The sequence below is a fragment of the Ascaphus truei genome, chromosome 10, assembly GCF_040206685.1.
Source record: "Ascaphus truei isolate aAscTru1 chromosome 10, aAscTru1.hap1, whole genome shotgun sequence".
Taxonomy (NCBI): domain Eukaryota; kingdom Metazoa; phylum Chordata; class Amphibia; order Anura; family Ascaphidae; genus Ascaphus; species Ascaphus truei.
Genome location: NC_134492.1, coordinates 10499242 through 10524643, shown reverse-complemented (window position 1 = coordinate 10524643; position 25402 = coordinate 10499242). Strand labels below are relative to the sequence as shown.

At 44.2% G+C, this 25402-nt stretch overlaps 1 protein-coding gene across 2 annotated transcripts in view; it reads left to right on the top strand.

Moving 5' to 3' along the window:
• Positions 1-25402, top strand: part of TNNI3K (TNNI3 interacting kinase) — a 120645-nt gene that overhangs the window by 93582 nt on the left and 1661 nt on the right. For both annotated transcript variants that reach the window (XM_075615808.1, XM_075615807.1), the window contains 2 exons: positions 6149-6318; positions 18100-18179. In XM_075615808.1, the coding sequence (XP_075471923.1) occupies positions 6149-6318; positions 18100-18179 (250 nt within the window). The remainder of the gene's footprint in view (positions 1-6148; positions 6319-18099; positions 18180-25402) is intronic.

The following is a 25402-nucleotide window of genomic DNA, read 5'->3' as shown; positions in this document are numbered from 1 at the left end:
ATCGCAGAATAACCCGTCCTTGATTGTAAAAACAGAAGGTCTTCTTAGATTTGTTTTATTGCCTCATCCTGTTAAATCCATGGCAGCAGAATTGCTTTCAAGTTGGTTTTGAAGTGATATATAGAGCTACTATTAAAAATAACAAACTTCATGTTTATAAGTTTCTGCTTTTGTCAGCGACAATTGTTTAATATCCCTAATGAATGAGAAATACTAAGATCCAGGTTTACAAATCACGCCATCTTTGAAGGTTTGTTTTTTACTGAGCCAGTAAATAGGACATTATATTATTATAGCCCCTTTAAAGCAATTTAAGTGCGATTAAATCCACCAAAGACTAGTGTTACCTGTTATTGTGCGTTTCATCTCTGGATGTAACACTAGTGATCTTCATTTTCATAAATCTGAGCCATAGAATGCTAAAATCCTATCTATGGGTTTATTTCTCTTTCTTTACAGCTGAATGGTTTGTTTGTATATTAAGTGACCAATTCCGACATTAAAGATGTAGGAGCTTATTCAAAAGAGTGCAATAGTATCGATTCGGCACAACCGCCCCGGAAAGTCTTTGCGCAATTACCACAGCCCCACTATTATTAAATAAGCCCTAAATATTTTTGCCCGTTGTCGTTGCAGGTAAATAATTGTAGGCGGTTACAGAACTGACATTCGGTAGTGTCACACTTAATGATAAATGCAGTTTGTCCTCCTTCTGCACGTCACATATCTCGCAGTCACAAGTCGCCCGACTAGTTGAGGAGCGCTGTATAAATATATCCTGCTGCAGAATTCCTGGGGAGCAGCCAGTATTCCTGTTTTGTCGGATATATTTCATTCATTGTAGTCACCCCATGATTTCCTTATGACGAGGTAGCGTGGCGTGTGAGCAGGAGCACTGTGTGAGCACATTTTTATGCACAATATAGATTTTAAATTAGGGATAACTACATCTCAGTACTTCAGAACAGTGACAATATATTATAGTTCCTTAATACAACCTTTTCCTCTATGACATTAACTCCTTCGGTGCCACGAGTGTTTGTCACCTGCGTGGCCGCACACATTTCCAAACTTTTGGTATACATTGGTTTAAGTCTGATTCCTGTATCCGCTTTATATGTATGGTCACATATAGTACGGCACACCTGTGAGCATGTGACCTGCATACAGGGCAAGGGTTAATACGCAGCTCACAAGCTGTCCCACTTCTCACCGTCGCAAAGGTCCCTCAATTGAACAATATCTCGCGTCAATCCGTCCCCATATACCACCTGTCACGCACAGCACACAAGTGGGCACGTGACTCAGGCTGAGGACCCGCTGCGGTTGGCGGCGCGCGTGGCCGCGCATGCGCGGGCCACCAGCCCCTTACCTCAAGTCTGCTGGTCCCCGCTGCCTCCTTCTGACGGGGCTGACTGCGTGTTGTGACGCGTCAGCCGGCCGAAGCTACAAGCTTCTGGTGATTAAGCGCTGACTCGTCACGTGGTGCACGAGTCAGCCAATGGGGAGGAGGAGGGGAGGAGGAGGGGAGCTGCTTGATGGCTGCTACGCATGTACCACTGACACCAGTTAACTCTCCCCCTCTCTCATTGCTACATTAATGCAAAACGGAAATGTAATTTTTGAGCAAATTAAATATACATATGGGCATGTTATCTTCTCAGAACCCTCTGACTGCATTGTTGTTAGTGTGCCTGTGTGTGTAATGGCCCCGCCTCCCATGTCATGGCCGCGCCCACCCAACCCGTTTTGGTCACGCCCCCCGCGCCAAAACAAGTTCACTGCAGACCGCAGATCGCGGTGCAGTGACTTGCACGCGCCGCCGGCAAGCAAGGCGGCCGTGCGGGCGCTTGCAGCAGGGCCTTAGCCTCAGATATGCAACCAGGGTTAATACACACGGCTACTCTAGCCAACTCGCCTTTCTCCTCCGCAGGGTACTTTCAATGAGTTAATATTAACCCCTTACTCAATTGCCATCATATCTATATGCTGCCACCACCCAAGAATTATGCAAAAATATATAAATTAATATATCGATTTATTATCGAAAAAAAACACTTAACCCACAAAAATCTGTTGTAGCAAAATCTGTCCAAAAATGTTAATACTCTCTCTAGAGCGTGCGACAGTTCATTCAGAGCCCCAAAGCATTACTTATTAAAGAATGTGTTAAAATAACAGGAAAAAAATAGCGTCTGTTCCAAATGCGCTTTGGGAAAGAGAGTTATTACCACACATCAGTTACTGAAATGTTACGCATGTGTGTGACCATAACACGGCGCCCATGAGCATGTTACAATGTTAAATGAATACACATGCCCAACTGCCATTTGCGACTGTTACAGTAGAGATGGCTGCTCAACCTTCTGCCTCCACTGCTGGGGCTGCTCAACCTTCTACCTCCACTGCTGGGGCTGCTCAACCTTCTACCTTCACTGCTGGGGCTGCTCAACCTTCTGCCTCCACTGCTGGGGCTGCTCAACCTTCTACCTCCACTGCTGGGGCTGCTCAACCTTCTACCTTCACTGCTGGGGCTGCTCAACCTTCTGCCTCCACTGCTGGGGCTGCTCAACCTTCTACCTCCACTGCTGGGGCTGCTCAACCTTCTGCCTCCACTGCTGGGGCTGCTCAACCTTCTACCTCCACTGCTGGGGCTGCTCAACCTTCTACCTCCACTGCTGGGGCTGCTCAACCTTCTACCTCCACTGCTGGGGCTGCTCAACCTTCTACCTCCACTGCTGGGGCTGCTCAACCTTCTGCCTCCACTGCTGGGGCTGCTCAACCTTCTACCTCCACTGCTGGGGCTGCTCAACCTTCTACCTCCACTGCTGGGGCTGCTCAACCTTCTACCTCCACTGCTGGGGCTGCTCAACCTTCTGCCACCACTCATGGGGCTGCTCAACCTTCTGCCACCACTGCTGGGGCTGCTCAACCTTCTACCTCCACTGCTGGGGCTGCCCAACCTTCTGCCTCCACTGCTGGGGCTGCTCAACTTTCTGCCTCCACTGCTGGGGCTGCTCAACCTTCTACCTTCACTGCTGGGGCTGCTCAACCTTCTGCCTCCACTGCTGGGGCTGCTCAACCTTCTACCTCCACTGCTGGGGCTGCTCAACCTTCTACCTCCACTGCTGGGGCTGCTCAACCTTCTACCTCCACTGCTGGGGCTGCTCAACCTTCTGCCACCACTGCTGGGGCTGCTCAACCTTCTACCTCCACTGCTGGGGCTGCTTAACCTTCTACCTCCACTGCTGGGGCTGCTCAACCTTCTGCCTCCACTGCTGGGGCTGCTCAACCTTCTACCTCCACTGCTGGGGCTGCTCAACCTTCTGCCACCACTCCTGGGGCTGCTCAACCTTCTGCCACCACTGCTGGGGCTGCTCAACCTTCTACCTCCACTGCTGGGGCTGCTCAACCTTCTACCTCCACTGCTGGGGCTGCTCAACCTTCTACCTCCACTGCTGGGGCTGCTCAACCTTCTGCCACCACTCCTGGGGCTGCTCAACCTTCTGCCTCCACTGCTGGGGCTGCTCAACTTTCTGCCTCCACTGCTGGGGCTGCTCAACCTTCTACCTTCACTGCTGGGGCTGCTCAACCTTCTGCCTCCACTGCTGGGGCTGCTCAACCTTCTACCTCCACTGCTGGGGCTGCTCAACCTTCTACCTCCACTGCTGGGGCTGCTCAACCTTCTACCTCCACTGCTGGGGCTGCTCAACCTTCTGCCACCACTGCTGGGGCTGCTCAACCTTCTACCTCCACTGCTGGGGCTGCTCAACCTTCTACCTCCACTGCTGGGGCTGCTCAACCTTCTGCCTCCACTGCTGGGGCTGCTCAACCTTTCACCTCCACTGCTGGGGCTGCTCAACCTTCTGCCACCACTCCTGGGGCTGCTCAACCTTCTGCCACCACTGCTGGGGCTGCTCAACCTTCTACCTCCACTGCTGGGGCTGCTCAACCTTCTGCCTGCACTGCTGGGGCTGCTCAACTTTCTGCCTCCACTGCTGGGGCTGCTCAACCTTCTACCTCCACTGCTGGGGCTGCTCAACCTTCTGCCTCCACTGCTGGGGCTGCTCAACCTTCTGCCTCCACTGCTGGGGCTGCTCAACCTTCTGCCTCCACTGCTGGGGCTGCTCAACCTTCTGCCTCCACTGCTGGGGCTGCTCAACCTTCTGCCTCCACTGCTGGGGCTGCTCAACCTTCTGCCTCCACTGCTGGGGCTGCTCAACCTTCTGCCTCCACTGCTGGGGCTGCTCAACCTTCTGCCTCCACTGCTGGGGCTGCTCAACCTTCTGCCTCTACTGCTGGGGCTGCTCAACCTTCTGCCTCCACTGCTGGGGCTGCTCAACCTTCTGCCACCACTGCTGGGGCTGCTCAACCTTCTGCCTCCACTGCTGGGGCTGCACAACCTTCTGCCTCCACTGCTGGGGCTGCTCAACCTTCTGCCTCCACTGCTGGGGCTGCTCAACCTTCTGCCTCCACTGCTGGGGCTGCTCAACCTTCTGCCTCCACTGCTGGGGCTGCTCAACCTTTTGCCACCACTGCTGGGGCTGCTCAACCTTCTGCCTCCACTGCTGGGGCTGCTCAACCTTCTGCCTCCACTGCTGGGGCTGCTCAACCTTCTACCTCCACTGCTGGGGCTGCCCAACCTTCTGCCTCCACTGCTGGGGCTGCTCAACCTTCTACCTCCACTGCTGGGGCTGCTCAACCTTCTACCTCCACTGCTGGGGCTGCTCAACCTTCTACCTCCAGTGCTGGGGCTGCTCAACCTTCTGCCACCACTGCTGGGGCTGCTCAACCTTCTGCCTCCACTGCTGGGGCTGCTCAACCTTCTACCTCCACTGCCTCCACTGCTGGGGCTGCTCAACCTTCTGCCTCCACGGCTGGGGCTGCCAGATGTGAGGATCTCCGCTGTTTGTTAAGCTGCTCATTGCCGTATGATTTGCTTATGAGGAAGCGTGAAGTACGTTAAAATATATCGATCCGTTATTTTTAAGAAAAATACCAGAACATCGTAGCACTAAGCACCTTTGGGGATATGCGTTACGGATATGGATACGTTAAATAGAGATAACGGAACGGACCTTCAGAGGATCTACCCCATAAAGTGAAGGGCCTTCTAGGACTCTGTGTAAACGTTTATAAATTGGCTTTGAGTTTGTTCCACTATGATGATTATGAGAATGGGAACTGGGTGTGAAGTGTAGTGGAAGTGTGTCCCCTAAACTTCCATTGTTATCTTGATCACAATAAAAATGTATTTATCTACATATTTCTACAAAGAGAAAATGACTTGATATTAGAAGTAAGCATGTACTCTGGGGGAAAGGGAAAGTAAAGGAGTTTAATGAGAACAAAATTGGCCTGGCTACAGTTGTGCTGTAAAGTGTTATATAACGAGTATTGTTCATAAATACATAGCTGCTGCACAAAGATCTCACAGGGAAACAAGCCTGCCAGAAAACTTCAGGTGATAGACAGACATATTAAGATACGTTGTTGCAAGCAGCTATAATTCATAATGCTCATAGCACAATGTCCCTGAGTTTGAACAGGTGACTGATGCTTGGCCATAAAAATGAATGACCCTTTCTATCATGAATGTTGGCAACAATGAAGCAAATGATGTTAAATTAAAGAGTGCAGGACTGGCGCACAGGCAAATTAGGTGAGCAGAGAATAATATTTTACGATTTGCCTTATCTTTTTTTCATGTGCAGAATACTGATTTTTCTCTTACGTGGCTTTTTGATTTTTTTTTCAATCTTAGTAAACTCATTTTTTTATTTTAGTAACTGAATATTGGAAAACCCTGCGTTCTTACACTTCTGAAATAATGGCTCATTTGAACTGACAAACAATGCATTTTGGGGGACTCGGCTGTAAGAACTCTCTGTGCAGCTCGTTTTAATACATATATTTACAGACATTGTTACTAGGACGGTTGCACTATTAAAAAAAACCTCATGTTCTCTTCCTAGTGTATTTGGTTGTGCGCTACATCGTACTTTTATAACCTCATTAAGTGGTTCTAGGTTTGACTTTGGTTTCAGCCAAGTTTAAAATACAGAAGTACGAGTCATTTCAATATACAGTCCTGTTACTGGCTTACACGGTTAATCCAACCTTTCCGTGTATTGCTTTCTCTTTGCAGTTGATGTCTCCCGCCTCTAGCAGCAGCAGTGGTTCCCTTTCTCCTTCTGCCTCCTCGGACTGTTTAGTAGGCCGTGGAAGTCCTGGTCGCAGTCATGTTGCCGCCCTGCGTACGCGCTTTGAGTTGGAATATGCTTTAAATTCAAGAGCTCACTCTGTTTGGCCACAGAGGTGAGTGGACAAAATTCACATTACCGTAGCCTTTTTTTTTTTTTAAGTCACATTTTTGGGGGGGAGGGGAGGGGCAGGATCATGACACCGTCCTTTACCAAATATATATCAGCAGATAGTAGATTTACAGTGACACTGTCTAATCCATTTGGATACATGATATTTAGAACATTGTACTGTGAGTTGCTTTGAGATGAGAGCCTCAAGATGACAAGGCTCTCTGCAAGAGATGTAGCAGGCGTCAGTGCGGCCTCTAGGGGATATGTTGTGATATAGCAGCACAAACACTGCACTGAATCCTATGGAAACTCTGCAATACCAGTGTTATTTTGTGTTTTCTGAGAGTACAATGTCACACACTACAGCTGTACTTTGCAATAAAATGTTCAATACATTAACAAGTACTGTAGCCCTAAAATGAATTATTGTTAGCAAACACAACTGGAAGTTTTTCTAAAAGTCCCACGAATTTTGGATAAGTTGAATGGAAATGGACAAGAAGCAAAAGGTGACATACTGCGTGTGCTCATTTGCATGTCATTACCCAGAATCCCTGGCTGCAGTGGAAGCACTGTATGCTAAGAGAGAATAGGGAAAGACCAGGTTGCAGACCTATCTGAGACATGCACATGTACTCACAAGTGATATTTGTATTTATTGGATAAGTCGATAACCTTTTTTATGTTACTAGGGCATTCCCATATCACAATAACTGCAGGAGATTATAATCCGTTTCTTACTGAACCTGACGTGTTTCAGACAATTAAATAAGTAAATGGCTTGGTTCATTTTTGTGCTAGCTCCGAAACCACAAAAAAGCATCTATGGTATCTGTTCCTCTTTGTTACATAGTTACATAGTAGATGAGGTTAAAAAAAGACATACGTCCATCAAGTTCAACCTACAATATGCTACATTTTGACGACAGATACTTTATCCTATATCCGTACTTACAGTATATTGATCCAGAGAAAGGCAAACCAAAAACCCAGTGACACATTATCCAATGATATCTCATAATGGAAAAATAAATTCCATCCTAAAACAGAGCTCCTTATACTTCCTCCCAAAACTGGCCCTACTACCTCCTTCCACATTACTGTTGGAAATACGATCATTCACCCAGTAGCCCAAGCACGCTGCTTAGGGGTCACACTCGATTCCTCTCTCTCATTCTCCTCACATTCAAAATGTTTCTAAAACTTGTCACTATTGCCTCCGCAATATCACAAAGATACGCCCTTTCCTCTGTTACTCGACTGCTAAAAGCTTTACACTCTTCTGCCCCTCCTTACATCTCAGCCCTAATTTCTCGTTATGCACCATCCCAACTCTTGCGTTCTTCTCAAGGATGTCTTCTTTCTACCCCGTTTGTATCTAAAGCTCTCTCCCGCCTTAAACCTTTCTCACTTTCTGCCCGCACCTCTGGAATACCCTTCCCCTCAATACCCGACTAGCACCCTCTCTATCCACCTTTAAGACCCACCTTAAGACACATTTGTTTAAAGAAGCATATGAATAGCACTGGATTATCCTGGGCACATGATACATAAAGCTTGGGCCCCTGCAGACACACTTACTAGAATTCCCTCCTACTGTCTCTATATGTTCCCCTACCTACCAATTAAATTCTAAGCTCCTCGGAGCAGGGACTCCTCTTCCGAAATGTTACTTTTATGACTGAAGCACTTATTCCCATGATCTGTTATTTGTATTGTTTGTTATTTATATGATTGTTACGTGTATATTGTTACGTGTATTACTGCTGTGAAGCGCTATGTACACTATTGGCGCTATATAAATAAAGACATACATTCATACAAGTGTGTCTGCAAGGGGTCAAGGTCGATATATGAGGTGTAAAGTTTCAGCCACAGAGATACTCATATACTTCGATAAGGAGGTGTGTTTTAAGATGGGTCTTAAAGGTGGATAGAGGGGCTGCTAGATGGATATTGAGGGAAAAGGCAGAGGTGGAAAAGGCAGAGGTGTGGAGCAGTCAGAGAGAAGGATTTAAGGCGGGAGAGGGCTTTAGAGACAAAGGGGGTAGAGAGAAGACATCCTTGAGCAGAACGCAAGAGTCAAGATGGTGCATAGCGAGAAATTAGGGCTGAGATGTAAGGAGGGGCAGAAGAGTGTAAAGCTTTAAAGGTGAGGAGGAGAATTGAGTGTGTGATACGGGATTTGATAGGAAGCCAGGAGACGGATTTCAGTAGGGGAGACGATGAGACAGATTTAGGAAAGAGTAGAGTGATTCTGGCAGCAGCGTTAAGGATAGATTGTAGGGGAGACAGGTGAGAGGCACGAAGGCTGGACAGCAGGAGGTTACAGTAATCGAGACGGGAGAGAATGAGGGCCCGAGTCAGAGGTTTTGCAGTGGAACAACAGAGGAAAGGGCAAAAGTTTGTAATATTGCGAATGAAAAAATAATAATGTTTAGCTACCTTTTGAATGTGAGGGGAGAATGTGAGAGAGGAGTCGAGTGTGACCCCTAGGCAGCGTGCTTGTGCTACTGGGTGAATGATGGTACTTCCAACAGTAATGTAGGAGGTAGTAGGGCCAGGTTTTGGAGGAAGTATGAGGAGCTCTGTTTTTGCCATGTTAAGTTTAAATCAGCGAAGGGCCATCCAGGATGATATCGCAGAGAGACATTCAGAAACTTTGGTTTGTACAGCAGGTGTAAGGTCAGGGGTTGAAAAGTAAATTTGTGTGTCATCAGCATAGAGGTGATATTTGAACCCAATAGATGTGATTAGGTCACCTAGAGAGAGTGTGTAAAGAGAAGAGGTCCCAGGACAGAGGTACCCCCACAGAGAGATTAATAGCGGAGGTGGTGTTGGCAAAAGAGACACTGAAAGTATGATGGGAGAGGTAAGAGGAGATCCAGGATAGAGCTTTGCTAGCTGTGTAATATCTTTGCAACACTATCCTGTTTGGGATAATTTGTTGCAAATGTTCCAGCAGTTTGAGCTGTAAACTGTAACAATAGATATTACAATGCTTGAAGGATTGATTGAAACTGAAAGGCAGCCATTTCATTAGGCACACAATCAAGATTTTTACCGATTTATAACAGGAGCACCAAACAATTGCCAGCTTAAGTAACAATGTGGAATTATACATTGTCACATACTTTTACATATAAAAATAATAAGAAAAAAAATGTGGAAAGTAGTATTGCTGCTTTAACAGAAAAAAAGGCAACAAAAAAAAAGCACCACTTTTGAATTGAATCTGCTGAGAAATGTTGCAAGTGGAATCTTCTTCACAGGTAACAAGATTAACCGACATTAATGTCTAAAATAGACACTTGTCTAAAATTAGGTTATATGAGAAAATATAGTCTTTGATATTTAAGCTTTACTAAAATACAGCACATACAAATGGGAGTTTGTGTCAGGATTCAGGGCGTTTATAACTTGCCTAAAATGATTATTTTTCATTTAGGTAGAAGGATTTAGATTTATGCCGATTGACTGAAATTTGGTCTGTCCACAACACAGAAGAAACTGCATATAAAGTACACGCACTTAGTGGCATTGCTACAGTATATGGGGTATGCTCTTCACAATACTTCACCTAAGCTTATAGAAAGTCAGGGAACAGATACAATGTATTGTATATGCATACTGTAGTAATAGCGGTAAAGAAGAGAATTTAAAAGCCTACAGGAATTGTACATCGCCTTTTATCAGCGCCTATTGTCAGGGCCTTTATTGCATTTGATATTATAAAAACCATCGTGAATTTAATGAAACACTTGGTATTTTTTTTCATGGAAGAAAAGTATTTAGTACACATGGATTTCATCATACTGTAGCTTTTTGCAATGTGAAATTTAACAAATCCTGCTTTTAAGTCAAAATCCTTCTTTCTATCTAGCTGACTTTGGAGTTATAGGGGGCTATTAATTAAACTGTGACAGTACCTATCAGGGCTGTATCACGTAGAAACTGCCATTGACTTTCATAGGAATTTCCGTGCTGTAGTCCCCTGATCGGCCCTATCCCAGTTTGTTGAATAACTCCGTAGATTTGAGCCTGTTGCTTTTCCCAGGCTATTTGGCTACTAACAAACACGTGAACACATTATTCAATACACTGCAACATGTTAGCCTTCTTGCCAGTATACAACCAGAAAAGGGGAAATTGAGATTAAAAAGGAAGCTTCCCCTATTGGCATAAACTAATCACAAATGGTTATCTCAATTGAAATCATTTCTAGTATTAAAAAACGGCATTAACAGAAAACAAGACGATCTTTTTAAAGCATTCTCTCTAGGGATTATGTAAAAGAAGTATTCCAGTAATACAGTATTTTCTGTGCAAGCTGGAAGCTTTTGTGTGTTCTGGTAACATTCTGTACAGAACCTTTTGCAGTGAATGCTAGAATTTGTCAGGTTAGGACGTACTTATGTTTCTGACTCATTATGCATTTTTACAGTATTTGTTCTTTTCAAAATGTTCAACGTGTGTATTTCAAGCATATATTAATGTATTTTTTTTCTTGTTACTAGTACTGTATCTGCTTTAGCATTTTGTATATGCTGAAAGAATGTAAGGTAGCCCTTGTTTCAGGTGAACTTGCCAATGAATCAAGCGTAAACCTTCCTGAGCAAAGGGAAGATAGCTTCACATTGAATATGGTGAAAGAGATATTCGGCAATATTTACCAAGCAGTACGTGAATGGCAATTGCAAAAATAGCAGTGGCGTTCCAAGTTTAGCACTGTGCCATCTCTAGTTCTGACAACCCGATGGAAGCCCAGATCCACACAGTTACAGTGATTTACTGAGGCATTAACATATCGTTAAGTGGCAACGAGCATCTTCAAAGCTCACACATTAACGCAGTGTTAAGTGGTGTTTTCAGCCGTAATTGGCCTTGCGTTAAGTATAATGGACATTAGTGCTAATAATATGCAAAAGGTGTTCCCTGGAGCTGATTGATATTCAAAGTGTTTTTGTGTCAGTTATGATACAGAAAAAATAACAAATATAGTGTTGGAATAGAAACATGGTTTCCAGGGTTACGAAGGGAGAGCTGCAGCGTCACTAGCTTTTTTATTGGCCAGCGGAGCAAGCCCTGAACCCAGCGGCTACACTGTTTCACCAGTTTGCCCGGTGGACAACCGTAGTAGCCCAGGCACGATGCTCTGGTTCTGGTTAAAGAACTATAACAGGGATTGCTGCTTTAACGGATAGGAAAATGTGAATAAAGAATAATAAATGATTTCCCTTCTCTGGGGTCTTGGTCTATTCTCAAGAATATAAAGCATTGCCAGGTCGCGCCTGCCCATCAACAGAGCAGCAATTATAGCCACGGCTCCAGAAAATGTATTTAGCAAATTCTGGGTTGTTATAGAAGTGATACAGGAGTGAAGCGCAAACCCAAATCTATTATAAATAATAATAAATCCAGTGATTAAAATACAAATTAATATCACCAAAAGGGAGATGCAGCTGGCTGTAGGTGTTGCTCGGGCATGTAAAAGAAAAATATATACATAGTGCAACGGTGTAATGCAAAAAATATATAAAATTAAAAAATCGGGATCTAAGCCTGGTCTCCTCAAAACCGACGATGTCAGCAACGATGGCGGAGGGCACAGGGCTGTACAGGACAGTACAGCCTCACAGCAGTAGATCAGCACAGCAGCGCTTCGGTCCACAGGAACTAGAATAACCCTACATATTTGTTTGGTTTTAAGGCTATTTCGCTGGCTGTATCATACAGCGGTATCTTGACTTACTTTTGCTGAAGCCACTGTTTAAAAAACAAAAAGCCACCAGTTCAATACAAGTGACAGCAACAACTTTCACCGGCACCGATGCAGCTGGTCCATTAGTTCCGAACAGGACAACCCACAGTGAGGATTCTCCCGGGGAAGCTGTGGCTGAAACAAACCTAAGTCTGGCTACATCTATCCTGGAACCAGGGTCACGTGTGAAGTATGAATAGCTCCAGTTAGCTTTAACTCATGTCTTCCCTCTTCCAAAGCATAACAAGTCCTTATTGTCTTTCTTAACTTTATTGCAGAAGGAGAAAACAAAGGGTACTTGTAGGTGTAGTGTGAGTAGAGAGTGCTTATCTGTCAGAAATGCTTGCATGAGGTTAGACTACGGAAAGACAGAAAGGCCTTGCCGGAGGTAGTAGCAGACAGGTACTGTACTCACTGTGTCCAGGGTGGAAAAGGAAGTGAGGGGCAGGGGTCACACTAGAAGTGAGCTGGGACTATGTTAACTGTCAGCAGAGACAGAGGGGAATGGGAACGTCTAATTAACTTGGAGGACTGGAGATGTATCGAGGGCAACCATAGAGAGACAGACTGGAGGGAGAAAGGCAACATTGTAATATATCACACAGGCACAGTGTGTGTGTGTAGAGCAAAATACATGCAGCTGAACTTAAGGAACTGACAAGCAGAAGCTGCAAAGAAGGGGGGGTGAACAGAGACATGAATCTTGTTCCAGGACAACATCTGTACATGCCGTTGAAGTTATCCCACTTACAGGAAACATACATCTAGTGTTGTGCAATTGTAAAAATAGACTGCTGGTCTTCTCTGCAAATGGAAGAAAGAGGCACGTGGTGACCTGAAATGGCACTGAAAGAGACAGGCACAATCTCAGGACATGAACACAGTCCCCCTCGTTCCAGAAAGCGGTCATACTCCGCAGATGTGGCATGTGGGACTATTTCTCTTTGTAAAAGGAGAGCAGGTCCAATAAAAAGTACTTTAAACCACTCCATTAACCATCAACATCTGCTAAATCCTGTACTGGTCACAATCGTGTGTGTACATTTGGAAAGCAAGGAGAAGGAAGATAAGGCAGACCAGGCCCAACACCAGCATTTCTGCGTCCCAGTATAGATGTCAACAACTAAGCCCTTAGGGTGTTGAGGGGGCGGGGGGGTTCCAAGACCGTTGGCCCGGTCATCTCTCCCCTAATGGAGGCCCTAAATCTGGCAATAATCCACTTATCTTGTAAATTACACATGAAAGGAGACAGATACCGTAGGCCCCCAAGCAATGCTCCCTCTGTATTATGAAGACTATGGTGAGTGAACATTGCAGGTAGCTGCCTCCTCTAAAGCAGAAGTTCATGTTTGGAATCAGCATGCCAGGGTATAAAGCCGTTCTGTACCATTAAATACAGGGGCACTTTGGCGTGAAGGATTAACGTGTTGGTAAACATGAACTTCTCCTTGTGAGTGATGGGGAAAACACAGATTAAACTGTAGAAAGAAAATAATTGAGGACTGCAAATGATTTGTGTGTTATATAGGGTTCGTTAAAATAAATCTGGGCCGCTGTAGTTTAAAATGTTTAGTATTGCACCCCTCTTCCCTTTAATCCTACATGCAGCCATGCAGCCATGCAGTACCCTGAAGACTGTGCTAATATAAAGGTATTGTGCCAAGTGAAGAGTAGATATTTACATCATGGCAAAGAGCTAGCTACTGTAAGGTTCATGAACTAGACCTGCTCAGTATCAGGATATAACACCTAATGCCGAAGTTATAGATCCTTCGTCAAAATCCAGGTTAAACATAGTTTGTGGTTTTCACAGTATTCCGGTGTGAACAATTAATGTTCAATATGCTCTTTACATGAATTTATCTTCGTTAAGCCTGCATAATATGCTGCAGTGCAGACTGCGATATTGTGACAATAAAAATGCTCTTTCTGTGGCTGCTTACATTATTAAAAGTTATGTTTATTATAACAGCTTTTTATTAAAATTGGAAATGAGTATTAGGACAGTAAAACCATGACTAATGATATTTTATTCCAAAAGCTCCACAAGGTTAATGTAAGCATTATCAGGAAACGCAGACGTGAAAATACGCTTCATAAGCACAATAGCACATCAGTTTTATGGAGCATTGAAAGTCAATAGCCCTTGGTATCTATCCTTAGAAAAAGCACTGTATATGGTCTGATTAATGTATCTTAAGAATATATGTCTTATGCCACTGAGTATTTTTATAATAGAATCAACTTTCCTACGTCTGGTAGTTTTTCTAGTACTTTTGACATTGAGAAAACATTATGACTTGGTAAAGTGACAGTGGCATTTTAAGAATAGCTCTTCCTTGACCATTTGTGAAAATGCTTAACAAAATGTGCTATCTAAAGAACGCCAAACAAATATACTTTAATATCAATTAAACCACCTTAGAGTTCCAACACGTGTTACAGGAATAGGAAATCAAACTGATCTACATGGGGAAAAAATCCCGATACATGATTCACATACTTGACGGTTAAAGTTTCATTGGAATATATCCTAATAGGGATCATAAGCTCCCAATGGATGACATGGCAACAAATATTTAGAACTTTAAAAAAAAAAGCAGACTAATTAAGACACACATTAAAGGTGTCCAAGTCTCTAAAGACATTAAAAAGGCTCTCACAGATGAATTACCCGCACATAAAACCAATGTTTGGGAATGCCTTCTAACCACACGGAGTGCAATTTCCATTAAAATCTCAGGTGTTAATGTAAAATTTACAGGATTTCAGCCTTTTCTGTTGAAATATAAAAGTGAGGCTCCTTATGGCTTCATGTTGTTTTAATGTATGTAATGTATATTTATATGTATATTTTGATATAGGTTTGCATAGATATTTTTATATATATTTATAGATAACCCAACCATGTTTGCAGCACTTTACAAAAGAGACGTTGGAATACATGGATTTATAATGCAATACAGTGTACCTTCCATAAATATAAACACAACAAATAAGGTATCCCTGCTCCCAATATCATGGTGCCATGGGCCAGCTCCTATCTGGCTGTTTCTCTCTATGTTTCCAAGTACAAGAGGGCGTCATTCCCAAAACATACTATGGGGGAGATTCACCTATGTCCGCTTCAGGTTAATTCACCAGATAAGTAAAATAGGACTATTGTGCACCCAAAGTATTAAATAGGGGTATGCTCGTATAGGAGCTTAAAGGTGCTATAGGTGCTGATATTCACTGAATTAGTATCCACAAATACAAAAACGGGAACCAGCGCTCATTAAAAGAATTAAGTAGAACTCCCATGTTGCTGTTGGAGTTTGTAACAGGGGAGTTATCCCTGTTCAGGTAATATGCCTCTAATCCAGCAGTGTGGTGGTTAACTGCTGGTAGTCAATTAACAAACACCACCTACCTGATTAGATGGCTTAGAAAAGCCTGTCTTTTGAGACAGGAAGAGAGACTCCTTAGCTCACACCTGAGCTGAACTTGGAGACACTTGTCTTGAGCCCTGCCAGAAGAAACAGCAGAGCTGCTTTCAAGACACAGGGAAAACTTCTAAACCTGAATGCTGACAAACCCTGAAAAAAGGGTAGCAACCAGGGACAGAGAAGATTTTCCCTCCAAACCACAAGGAACAGATAAAACTTTTATTTACAAGACTTTTTATATCTGTTCATTTCATGCTGTATGTTTGGGGCTGGGAGACATGCTTATCTAAGGGAGTTGTGAACTGCATAGTATTTCACTAGAAATACTCCCAAGTGAATAGAAGCTTTGTTTACCCCTTGTTTGGATGGTTTCCTGATGTTAAGGAAAAGGCGCAATAAAAGGCTTATTTAATTTCACTATTATCAGTCTCCCTTGCATACCTCTGTGAGCGTCCGCCTACAGAGTTGCCTGGCTTATTTTTTTCCTCTGGCTACCAAAAGCAGGATTTCCCTGGTTGTGCTCTATCTACACCTACTGCCACTTAGAACTCCCATGTTGGCTGAATTCCTGGTGAATTTATTTGAAGGGGGTTAAGATGACAAGTGAATGAGGTGTTTTGTCCCCCACTTACAACACAAAGTGTTTCGGGACCATCGACAGCAGAGGAAGGGAGAGGTGAGCCCAAAACGCGTTGCCATTCAAGGCAATCTGGTGCCTTACCCGACAACGGACCCTTAGTGAATCTTCCCCTGTGTATGCAGCCATCAAGCAGACAAATGCATGTTTAATTTGTATATAATATGATGTGCATGAGGCCGCCACAAACGACATATTCCACTTGTGCGGGTGTGAGAAGAGAAGCACCTTCAAGAAGTTGTGAGCAGGTTGTTTTTCATGTAACAAATTTACTTCACCAACTTAACAATGTAACAATATTAGGAACGCCCCTAAATCTGTTAATATTCTGAGTAGAATTTTAATATGGGTGCAGAATATTATCACAGTACTGTATTTCACAACTGAAATGCAATCAGAAGGGGACAGTTTGAATTATTGTTTTGACTCAAACAATAGTATTAAATAAAAGTCATGTAAAGTACATACATGCTATACATATGTCTAAAAATATGACCAAGAATAAACTGGATTTTGAAGATAAATGCTGTGCAATCTAACCCCCAGAACTGAGATCAAAGGTCTTCTCTGAAAAAAAATTGTTGTACACATTACCCTCTAAGCTATCTTTCTGAGTATAACCCATTTACCTCGAGCTGCTCTTATTTGAAATTTGCTAGTACTAATGAGCTAATTAAACGAAGGATTTTGCTTGCTGACTATACTATGAGTCCACATATTGCTGAATTTCATATCTTACAGTTAAGCTTTCTCATTTGAGAAGGGAGCTGGTTCTACTCTTTGTGTTTAGTACTATGCTGATCAAGTGTGAAGACGCAGAAGATGAAATGATGGCTTCAATCCCTTATGGAAAAATACTTTGCCTTTTTGTTAAGCCACAATGCCACTTACTTTAGGAGGATAAAGCATAGCTCTTCTATCCAACAAAATGTGAACAGAAGAGAGACAGCTTTACTTACTAATGTCAAATACTGTATTAAAATGTATGTAATCGCAGTTATACCACATCATGCCAAAACGTTTCCAATGAAGTATGTTAACCTTACCTGCCATGTGCGGGAAACGACTTATTCACAAAACCGCCGCTCTTCTGAATGCCAAAGAAATGATGTGCAATGTAATCAGATAATGTGTATTAACTTGTCATCAGTTATATCCATCCACATTATCCACATGATATCTCCAATATATGTATTATATAATATTGTTATATGCATTACGTAGTATCGACGAATGGCTATGTCTTTCAGTATTGGTTCCAGAATCTGAGTAAATTCTGAAAAATGCTTGGGATCCCTCGTTGTTACCTGAGAAGTATTTGCAGTATCAAGCTTTGGGGTATTCTTACCTGGAAACTGCTGATAAACATACTGGAAGAGACAAACGCCAACATCCCAAGACGGGTTGCTAATGTTACTGTAGCTGTGAAGGAAGCTATTTTTCTGGAACATGATAGCACACAAGCTTATTAAAAATGTAACAGTTAACTCCAGGCAGATATCCACTGTCTCGCTTCATAAATAATGTATCTGCTGCTTTATGCTAAATTCAAAATACAATCAATACTTTAGATTTGCTTTAATCTGATAAAAGTAAATACAGGAGGGGAAGGGATGTTTCCCCTCATCATGGCTCAGATTCACGGCCGGTCGGTAATCGCCGATAATATTCTGTGTTCCGCTAAAAAATAATGCAGGATATCTTTTCCGACTGAATATTGTATGCACTAAGAATAATACTGTATTATCATATTGACCCCATCCTAAGGACACTTTTTAAGGTCTATTGGCATACTTTATTCTGAATATTTCAATAATACGGTATGGTACTTTTGTGATGATGCAACGGCTTTATACTTTACCCATTGTTTCAACAGTAATGTTTTTTAAATTGTGTTTTAAATGCTGCTTGTTCTTGTGCACTCTAAAAACGCTTCTATTCCTGTGAATTTTATAGCACTGAAGAACCCCCATCACATGGCCTGTCCTTAGAGGAAATGAGAAAAAGCTTCCAGTACCCACCAATAGACAAAAATGGTGAGTACAGATAAGATGCATTCTATAACCAATAATAACACTAAGGGGTCTATATATCAATATCAATATCAACACAAAACCAGGACATTTTCATCCTCCAGCTACTATCAAAGGATTTTTCTCCAATTTTCCACAGTCTGCCCCATCTTGTAATTTAGTAGGATGAGTTACATGGGGCACAGATTATAATGAGATGTATCACATTCTGCGTCTCTGCCCCAGCTTGCACCTTGGGGGGAGTCAGTAGCAGAAGTTGGGGAGGAGTTACATAGTGCACAGATTATAAGATGTATTACATTCTGCGTCTCTACCCCAGCATGCACCTTGTGGAGTCAGTAGGTGGAGTTGGGGAGGAGTTACATGGGGCACAGATTATACTGAGATGTATCACACTCTGCGTCTCTGCCCCAGCTTGCACCTTGTGGAGTCAGTAGGTGGAGTTGGGGAGGAGTTACATGGTGCACAGATTATAATGAGATGTATCACATTCTGCGTCTCTGCCCCAGCTTGCACCTTGGGCAGAGTCAGAAGGAGGAGTTGGGGGAGTTATATGGTGCACAGATTATAATGAGAGGTATCACATTCTGCGTCTCTGTCCCAGCTTGCACCTTGGGGAGAGTCAGTAGGAGGAGTTGGGGGGAGTTACATGGGGCACAGATTATAATGAGAGGTATCACATTCTGCGTCTCTGCCCCACATTGCACCTTGGGGAGAGTCAGTAGGAGGAGTTGGGGAGAAGAGATGGGTGAATTCTTTTTGCGGATTTAGGTTAACCTCGGATCGTCCGGTTTCTTTGGTCTGTGGATTTCGCGGATTTCCACAAATCGGTCTCAAAAAGGGGCGAATTGTCTTTTCCGGATTTTTCTGATCACCAATAATCCAATCCGTGGATTCCACAATCCGCTGGTGGATTTTAAGAATCAAATCCGCAGATTAAGCAATCCGTGGATTGTTAAAATCACCCAGCGGATTGTATCCAATGACTGTTTTTGATCCGCACGGATTGAAACTGGAACATTCCGTCGACGGATTTTACACCGTGGAATGGATTTTTAATGGAAATTCCGCAAAACGGATTTTGACCGTCTCGCCCCTCTCTATTGGGGAGGAGATACATGGCGCACAAATGAGATGTATAACATTCTGCGTCTTTGCGCCAATCTTTCTCTTTTATTTGCCAAAAAATCCTCCATATCTAAAGTGCCGAAATCAAAAAGTCTGCATCAAATGTTAGAAACTGTTCTTACATATACCACAGCTCTGCTCCAAAATCCGGAACAGTGCGTCAAAACACACTTTTCTTAACGTTGATACATCGACCCAATAATATTAATGTTTTACTTCAATGAGACCACTGTATAAAATAATATAATTCATATTTTTTAGAGGTTGGGTGGGCAATAATATATTGCCTATTTGTCCATATTTACTAAGCACTGTTAAGCCATAGGATATTTTACGTGTCATTCACTTAAATAGTCGTTTTATGGCAGAAACCCGTTTACTAAATAAGGGGCGTAGTGTATATTTGTGGTATTTCTTCTTTCTGTATAGATTTAAATGTTCAGGACTCTGTTTGCTGTGTTTTGTGGCTGAGCGATGCACTATATATACCTTTGATAATGCTCCTCTTTGGGAATTTATCATGAACAGAGCTGTCAAATAGAAATGTCCCCCTGATTTGTAAAGCGTTCAAGCTGTGACCTTAATCTCTACACCTCTGCACTAAGAAATTCTAAGTTCCTTCATTCTGAGAGTTGTAAGAAAGTCAAGGATCACACGGCTGGTGCCTCTGTCCTGTTAAATTGATTATCAAGAGGCTTGAGGCAAGATTTGTTAAATCAGGGCTTATAACATAACGTTACTTTAAACCCTAAGGCAGGGGAGCCCAAACTTTTGCTGCTGCACCCCCCTGCCTTGCCTCCTCCTCGCACCCCCCCCTTTCCTTGATGTGCGTCAAATGACGTTGTAGGGTGATGTGACGTCGTGCCATGGAGACGAGTCCTGAAGCCGGCAGAGACAAGGTAAGTTGCAGTTGCACAGACCTCACGCGATCTCCCGGCATTTAATTTAAATGCCTTGGGGAAGAGCGCAGGGCCTCTGCAACTGCCGCCCCCCCCCCCCAGAAAAATCTCGCGCCCCCCACTTTGTGCACCCCTGCCCTAAGGTAACGTATCCTCAAAGTTAATTATATGCAAAAACACTGGCCGCTGAACATCTCTTTAGCACTAAACACAAAATTGTTGTAGCATAATCTTCCAAAAATGGGATGTTACAGTAGGTGTGTCTGGTCGTTACTCCCATCCAGACCCTGAAATTGGCGTTTAACTCAAGTTGCGAAGAGAAGGGGGGAGAGGGAAATAACGCTGGAAATAATGCTAACTCATGTTTAACTGTGGTGCCTTGTTCAGGGTCTGGATGTGAGTAACACCAAGGTCTGACCCAACTAACAAAGTGAAGTCCCTGCATTAACCTCAATGGATTTATGTGACCATCCATGTCAAATTAAGTACACATGTTGTTAATACTAATGCGGGTGAGAGGGGACAGGAGGAGGAGTATTTTTCAGAATGTGGACAGGCCTCAACCTCTGGGTGTGCAAGGGCAGGCACCTCCCTACCTGGGAGGGAAAGATCAGTGTAACTGAAGGGACTAGGAGGATGGATGGATGCTAAACAGACTAGCCCAGGAGTGGCCCGCTCCAGTCTTTAAGCGCCACCAACAGGTCAGGTTTTCAGGATAACCCTGCTTCAGCACATGTGGCTCAATCAGTGGCTCAGTCGGTGACTGAGCCACCTGTGCTGAAGTAAAGATACCCTGAAAACCTGACCTGTTGGTGGCCCTTGAGGACTGGAGTTGGCCACTCCTGCTCTACCTCTTCTATTTCGAGACTCGGAGGAGGTGCAGAGAGAAGGGGTCACAGAAATATTGCAGCTGAAGATCTGGAGCATCAGCGAAGATAAAAATCCAAAATCAAACGAACACGAGGACTCAGGTAGTGAAAAATTGCAGAGGCTTTATTGAGACATAAAAATGTGGCAGTCTCCGAGCAGAAAGCTTTCTCCCACGTGTGTCACGCCGTAGTGGCACTTACACAAGGAGTCCTGAGCATAAAGGAAACAGACACCTATATATACGTGCAAAGTAAATTTATTAAAAAAACAGAATGCTTGTTGTCAATGCCTCGATCTCATTGGCCGGGTTCATAATTGATTAATGATTTCATTTTGTCATGCCAGATTCAGGTGCATCTGCTGTGGGTTTTTTTTTAAATCAATTTACTTTTGCACCTATAGGCAGATGGGGAAGGACTCCCCCGGGGTGCTACTAACACTCCTCCGTATGATGTGGTTCAATGTGTATATGATGAATAATCAATAGAAATGGAACGGATGATGTGATGTTCTATATTTAGCTGTACCGTGGCACCATGTGCGATGTATCCAAAACAGGTGGCAGAGTAAATGGGGGATGGAGGAGGGGGGCAACAGGGGAAAATAGATAAATGCTAATGTAAAGCACTCCCCTCGTGAGACGCAATCCCTTACCCTCCTCCTATGTAATCCTCCTGCAACTGCACAATGTCCTGTCGCACACTGGCCACTTCCCAGCAGTAGTAAAAAAAGGGAATGTACTCACTGATGTAGATGGTATACTTGTTTGTCTTGAATAAATCCGTTCCTGAAGGTGTGTGTTGCCGGGTACATGCAACTACACATGCGGGGTCTCTTGATAAGGCTTATTTATTGAGCCTTAAAAAACATACAGCACACAAAACAAAATAGCTTCTCTTCAGCAGACAAAACAAAATAGCTTCTCTTCAGCATGGCAAACAAAGCAGCTTCTCTTCAGCATGCAAGACACAGACAGTTCATAAAACATGTACTTTGCAAACAGGCCTTCTAGCAGTAATCTCCTCAGTATTTCAGTCCTCTCTCCTGACCAGCTAGACTGCATGTGTGCACAGCCTGGGGGTTTTAAAACCCCTTGATCATGCAGCTGGTGTCAGACTAATTAAGCAACCCTTCCCAACTTAACTTCGTCACTGCTGCACTGCAAGCCTAAACATAGGTTTGCCAGGTATATGGCTGGTAACGTTCATTCACCCTGTCACATCCCTCCCCTGTTAGTGTGTGGCTGGGGCCACGCACGGCTGAAGCCCGATCATCCACCCCTTCTCTAGAAAAGAAGTCAGCATTAGCATTTTCTTTTCCAGGCCTGTGCTGAATTTCGAATGAGAAGAGTTGGAGGGCCATATACCACCTGGTCAATCTAGCATTGGAGTCCTTCATACTATTTAACCACTTTAATGGAGCATGGTCCGTCACCAGAGTAAAATGGACTCCTGCCAGGTAATGCCTCAAAGCCTCGATTGCACACTTTACTGCGAGGCACTCCTTCTCAATCACTGAGTAGTTTTTTTCCCTCAGGAACAATTTCCTACTCAGAAAAAGGATTGGATGTTCCACTCCCTCAAACTGTTGTGACAACACTGCCCCTAGCCCTATCTCTGATGCATCGGTTTGCACTACAAAAGGCCTTTTGAAGTCTGGGCTTCTAAGGACGGGACCCTCTTATAGACACCTTTTTATGTCCTCAAAGGCTCTCTGACACTCCCTTGACCATACCACTTGTGTAGGGGCACACCTTTTTGTGAGGTCCGTTAATGGGGCTGCAACTTCCGAGTAGTTGGGGATGAACCGCCGATAGTACCCTGCTAAACCTAGCAGAGAGTGTACCTGCGTTTTTGTTTGGGGGGTCGGAACTTCTTTCAGGGCAGCTACCTTGTCGGCTAGTGGCCTTACTTTTACACCTCCCACTGCATACCCCAAATATTTGGTTTCCGCCTTACCTAAGGCACATTTCGTAGGGTTGGCTATGAGCCCTGCCTCTCTTATAGAGTTGAGGACCCGATTTCAGCCTATTTAGATGGGCCCGCCAGTGTTTACTATAAATGACAATGTCATCTAGGTAGGCTGCGGCATAAGCCCTATGGGGTCTCAGCACTTTATCCATGAGTCTTTGAAATGTGGCTGGGGCTCCATGCAGTCCAAATGGCATTGTCACAAACTGGTATAAACCCATGGGAGTGGCGAAGGCTGTTTTGCACTTGGACTTTTCCTCTAAAGGTATTTGCCAGTATCCTTTTGTTAAGTCCAACGTGGATATATATTCCGCGTTACCAAGGGCGTCAATTAATTTGTCCACCCTTGGCATCGGATATGCTTCAAACTTGGATATCGCATTGACCTTTCGGAGGTCCACACAAAATCTTACCTTCCCATCGGGTTTAGGGACCATAACTAGTGGACTACACCACTCACTGCATGATTCCTCAATCACTCCTAAGCGTAACATTTCCTGTACCTCCTTCTCTACCGGTGCCCTTCGACTTTCAGGCAACCCTATAAGGATGGGAACGTACTCTTACCCCAGGTGCTGTCTCGATCACATGTGAAATTAAATTAGTTTGCCCTGGCAAATGAGAAAAAACATCATGGAATTGTGTAATTATTTCTAACAAGTCCCCTTTTTGTTCAGAGGACAACTGTCTACCCATTGGGATTTTATCATCACCCTCGATGTTCTCCCATGGGGGCTGAGGACCCAAATCCGTTTCCTCCTCACCGGGTGGATGAATAGAGATCGTTGCATCTTCCAGAGTTTCAGCAAGTTCACATTGTAAATTTGTTTACCCTTCCTGGACCCTGGTTGAGCGATCTCGTAATCCACATCACCCGTGCGGCGGAGTACTTCGAATGGGCCCTGCCATTTGGCTAGGAGTTTGCTCTCACAAATGGGTAACAACAACATCACCTGATCTCCTGGGTGAAACACTCTCATACGAGCATTTTGATTGTAATGTCTCTCCTGACTGTCCTGGGCTGATCTAAGATTCTCCTTAGCAAAATGGCCGACCACATCTTGGCGCTTCCTAAGGTCCAATACATATTGCAGGGTATTCTTAGAAGGGGATCGCTGTTCCTCCCTGGACTCCTTTAGGAGGTCTAGGATACCCCGGTGTTGGCGGCCATACAGCAGTTCAAATGGAGAGAATCCCGTGGAGGCCTGGGGAACTTCCCGCACTGCAAACAGCAGTTTGACTTCTTCCTTGTTGGAAGGACTGCTACTTTCGTGGCACTTGGCGGTTGCGCATGGAGGGGCCGTAGTTTCCCTGTTGTTCCAATCTCCCTCTTTGGGTCTCCGCAAGTGCTGGTGAAGTTGGATCCGTCAGGTCCAGGGCACTCGCCTGATCCTCGGCCCCAAGGAAGTTCTCCACGATTCGGACCGCCAAAGCTAGGGTTTCAGCAGCATGGCGTTTTACCCACGAGCGTGCGGAAGGGGGTATTATCTGTAGGAATTGTTCCAAAACTACTTGTTCAAGAATTGCCTCCTTAGTGCGCTCCTCGGGTTGTATCCAGCGAGTACACAAGTCCAATAATCGCTGAGCGAGGACCCGGGGTCTCATCTTAGCGGTGTACTTCATGTTCCGGAACTGCTGCCGGTAGGTCTCTGGGGTCAGACCTAAGCGATCCAGTATGGCGGCTTTTACTTGTCGGTAGTCTATTGCCTAATCTGCTGGGAGGCCCTGATATGAGGCCTGGGCTTCTCCCATGAGGAGTGGGGCAAAAGCAGTAGCCCAGCGATCTGCAGCCCAGCCCTGAGCTTCGGCAACCCTTTCAAATGTCAGTAGAAAAGCCTCTGGATCCTCGTTCGCAGCCATTTTCCTCAGGAGAACCGGGGGTTTGTTTGCAGGTTCTGGACTGGCAGACCCCTGGAATTGGGTCAGCAGCCTGGCCATCCGCTCATTGCCTGCTGCAATAGTCTTTCATCTCTCTCTGCTTGTAGTTGGGCCTGCTGGCACAGAAACTCTTTTAAAAATTCTTCCATTTTTCTCATTCTTGTGTGTGTATGGCCCTTTTACTGCAGGAGCCTTTCAAAATCCCGGCACTTCTGACACCATATGTTGCAGGGTACATGCAACTACACATGCGGGGTCTCTTGATAAGGCTTATTTAGTGAGCCTTAAAAAACATACAGCACACAAAAACAAAATAGCTTCTCTTCAGCATACAAAAACAAAATAGCTTCTCTTCAGCATGGCAAACAAAGCAGCTTCTCTCCAGCATGCAAGACACAGACAGTTCATAAAACATGTACTTTGCAAACAGACCTTCTAGCAGTAATCTCCTCAGTATTTCAGTCCTCTCTCCTGACTAGCT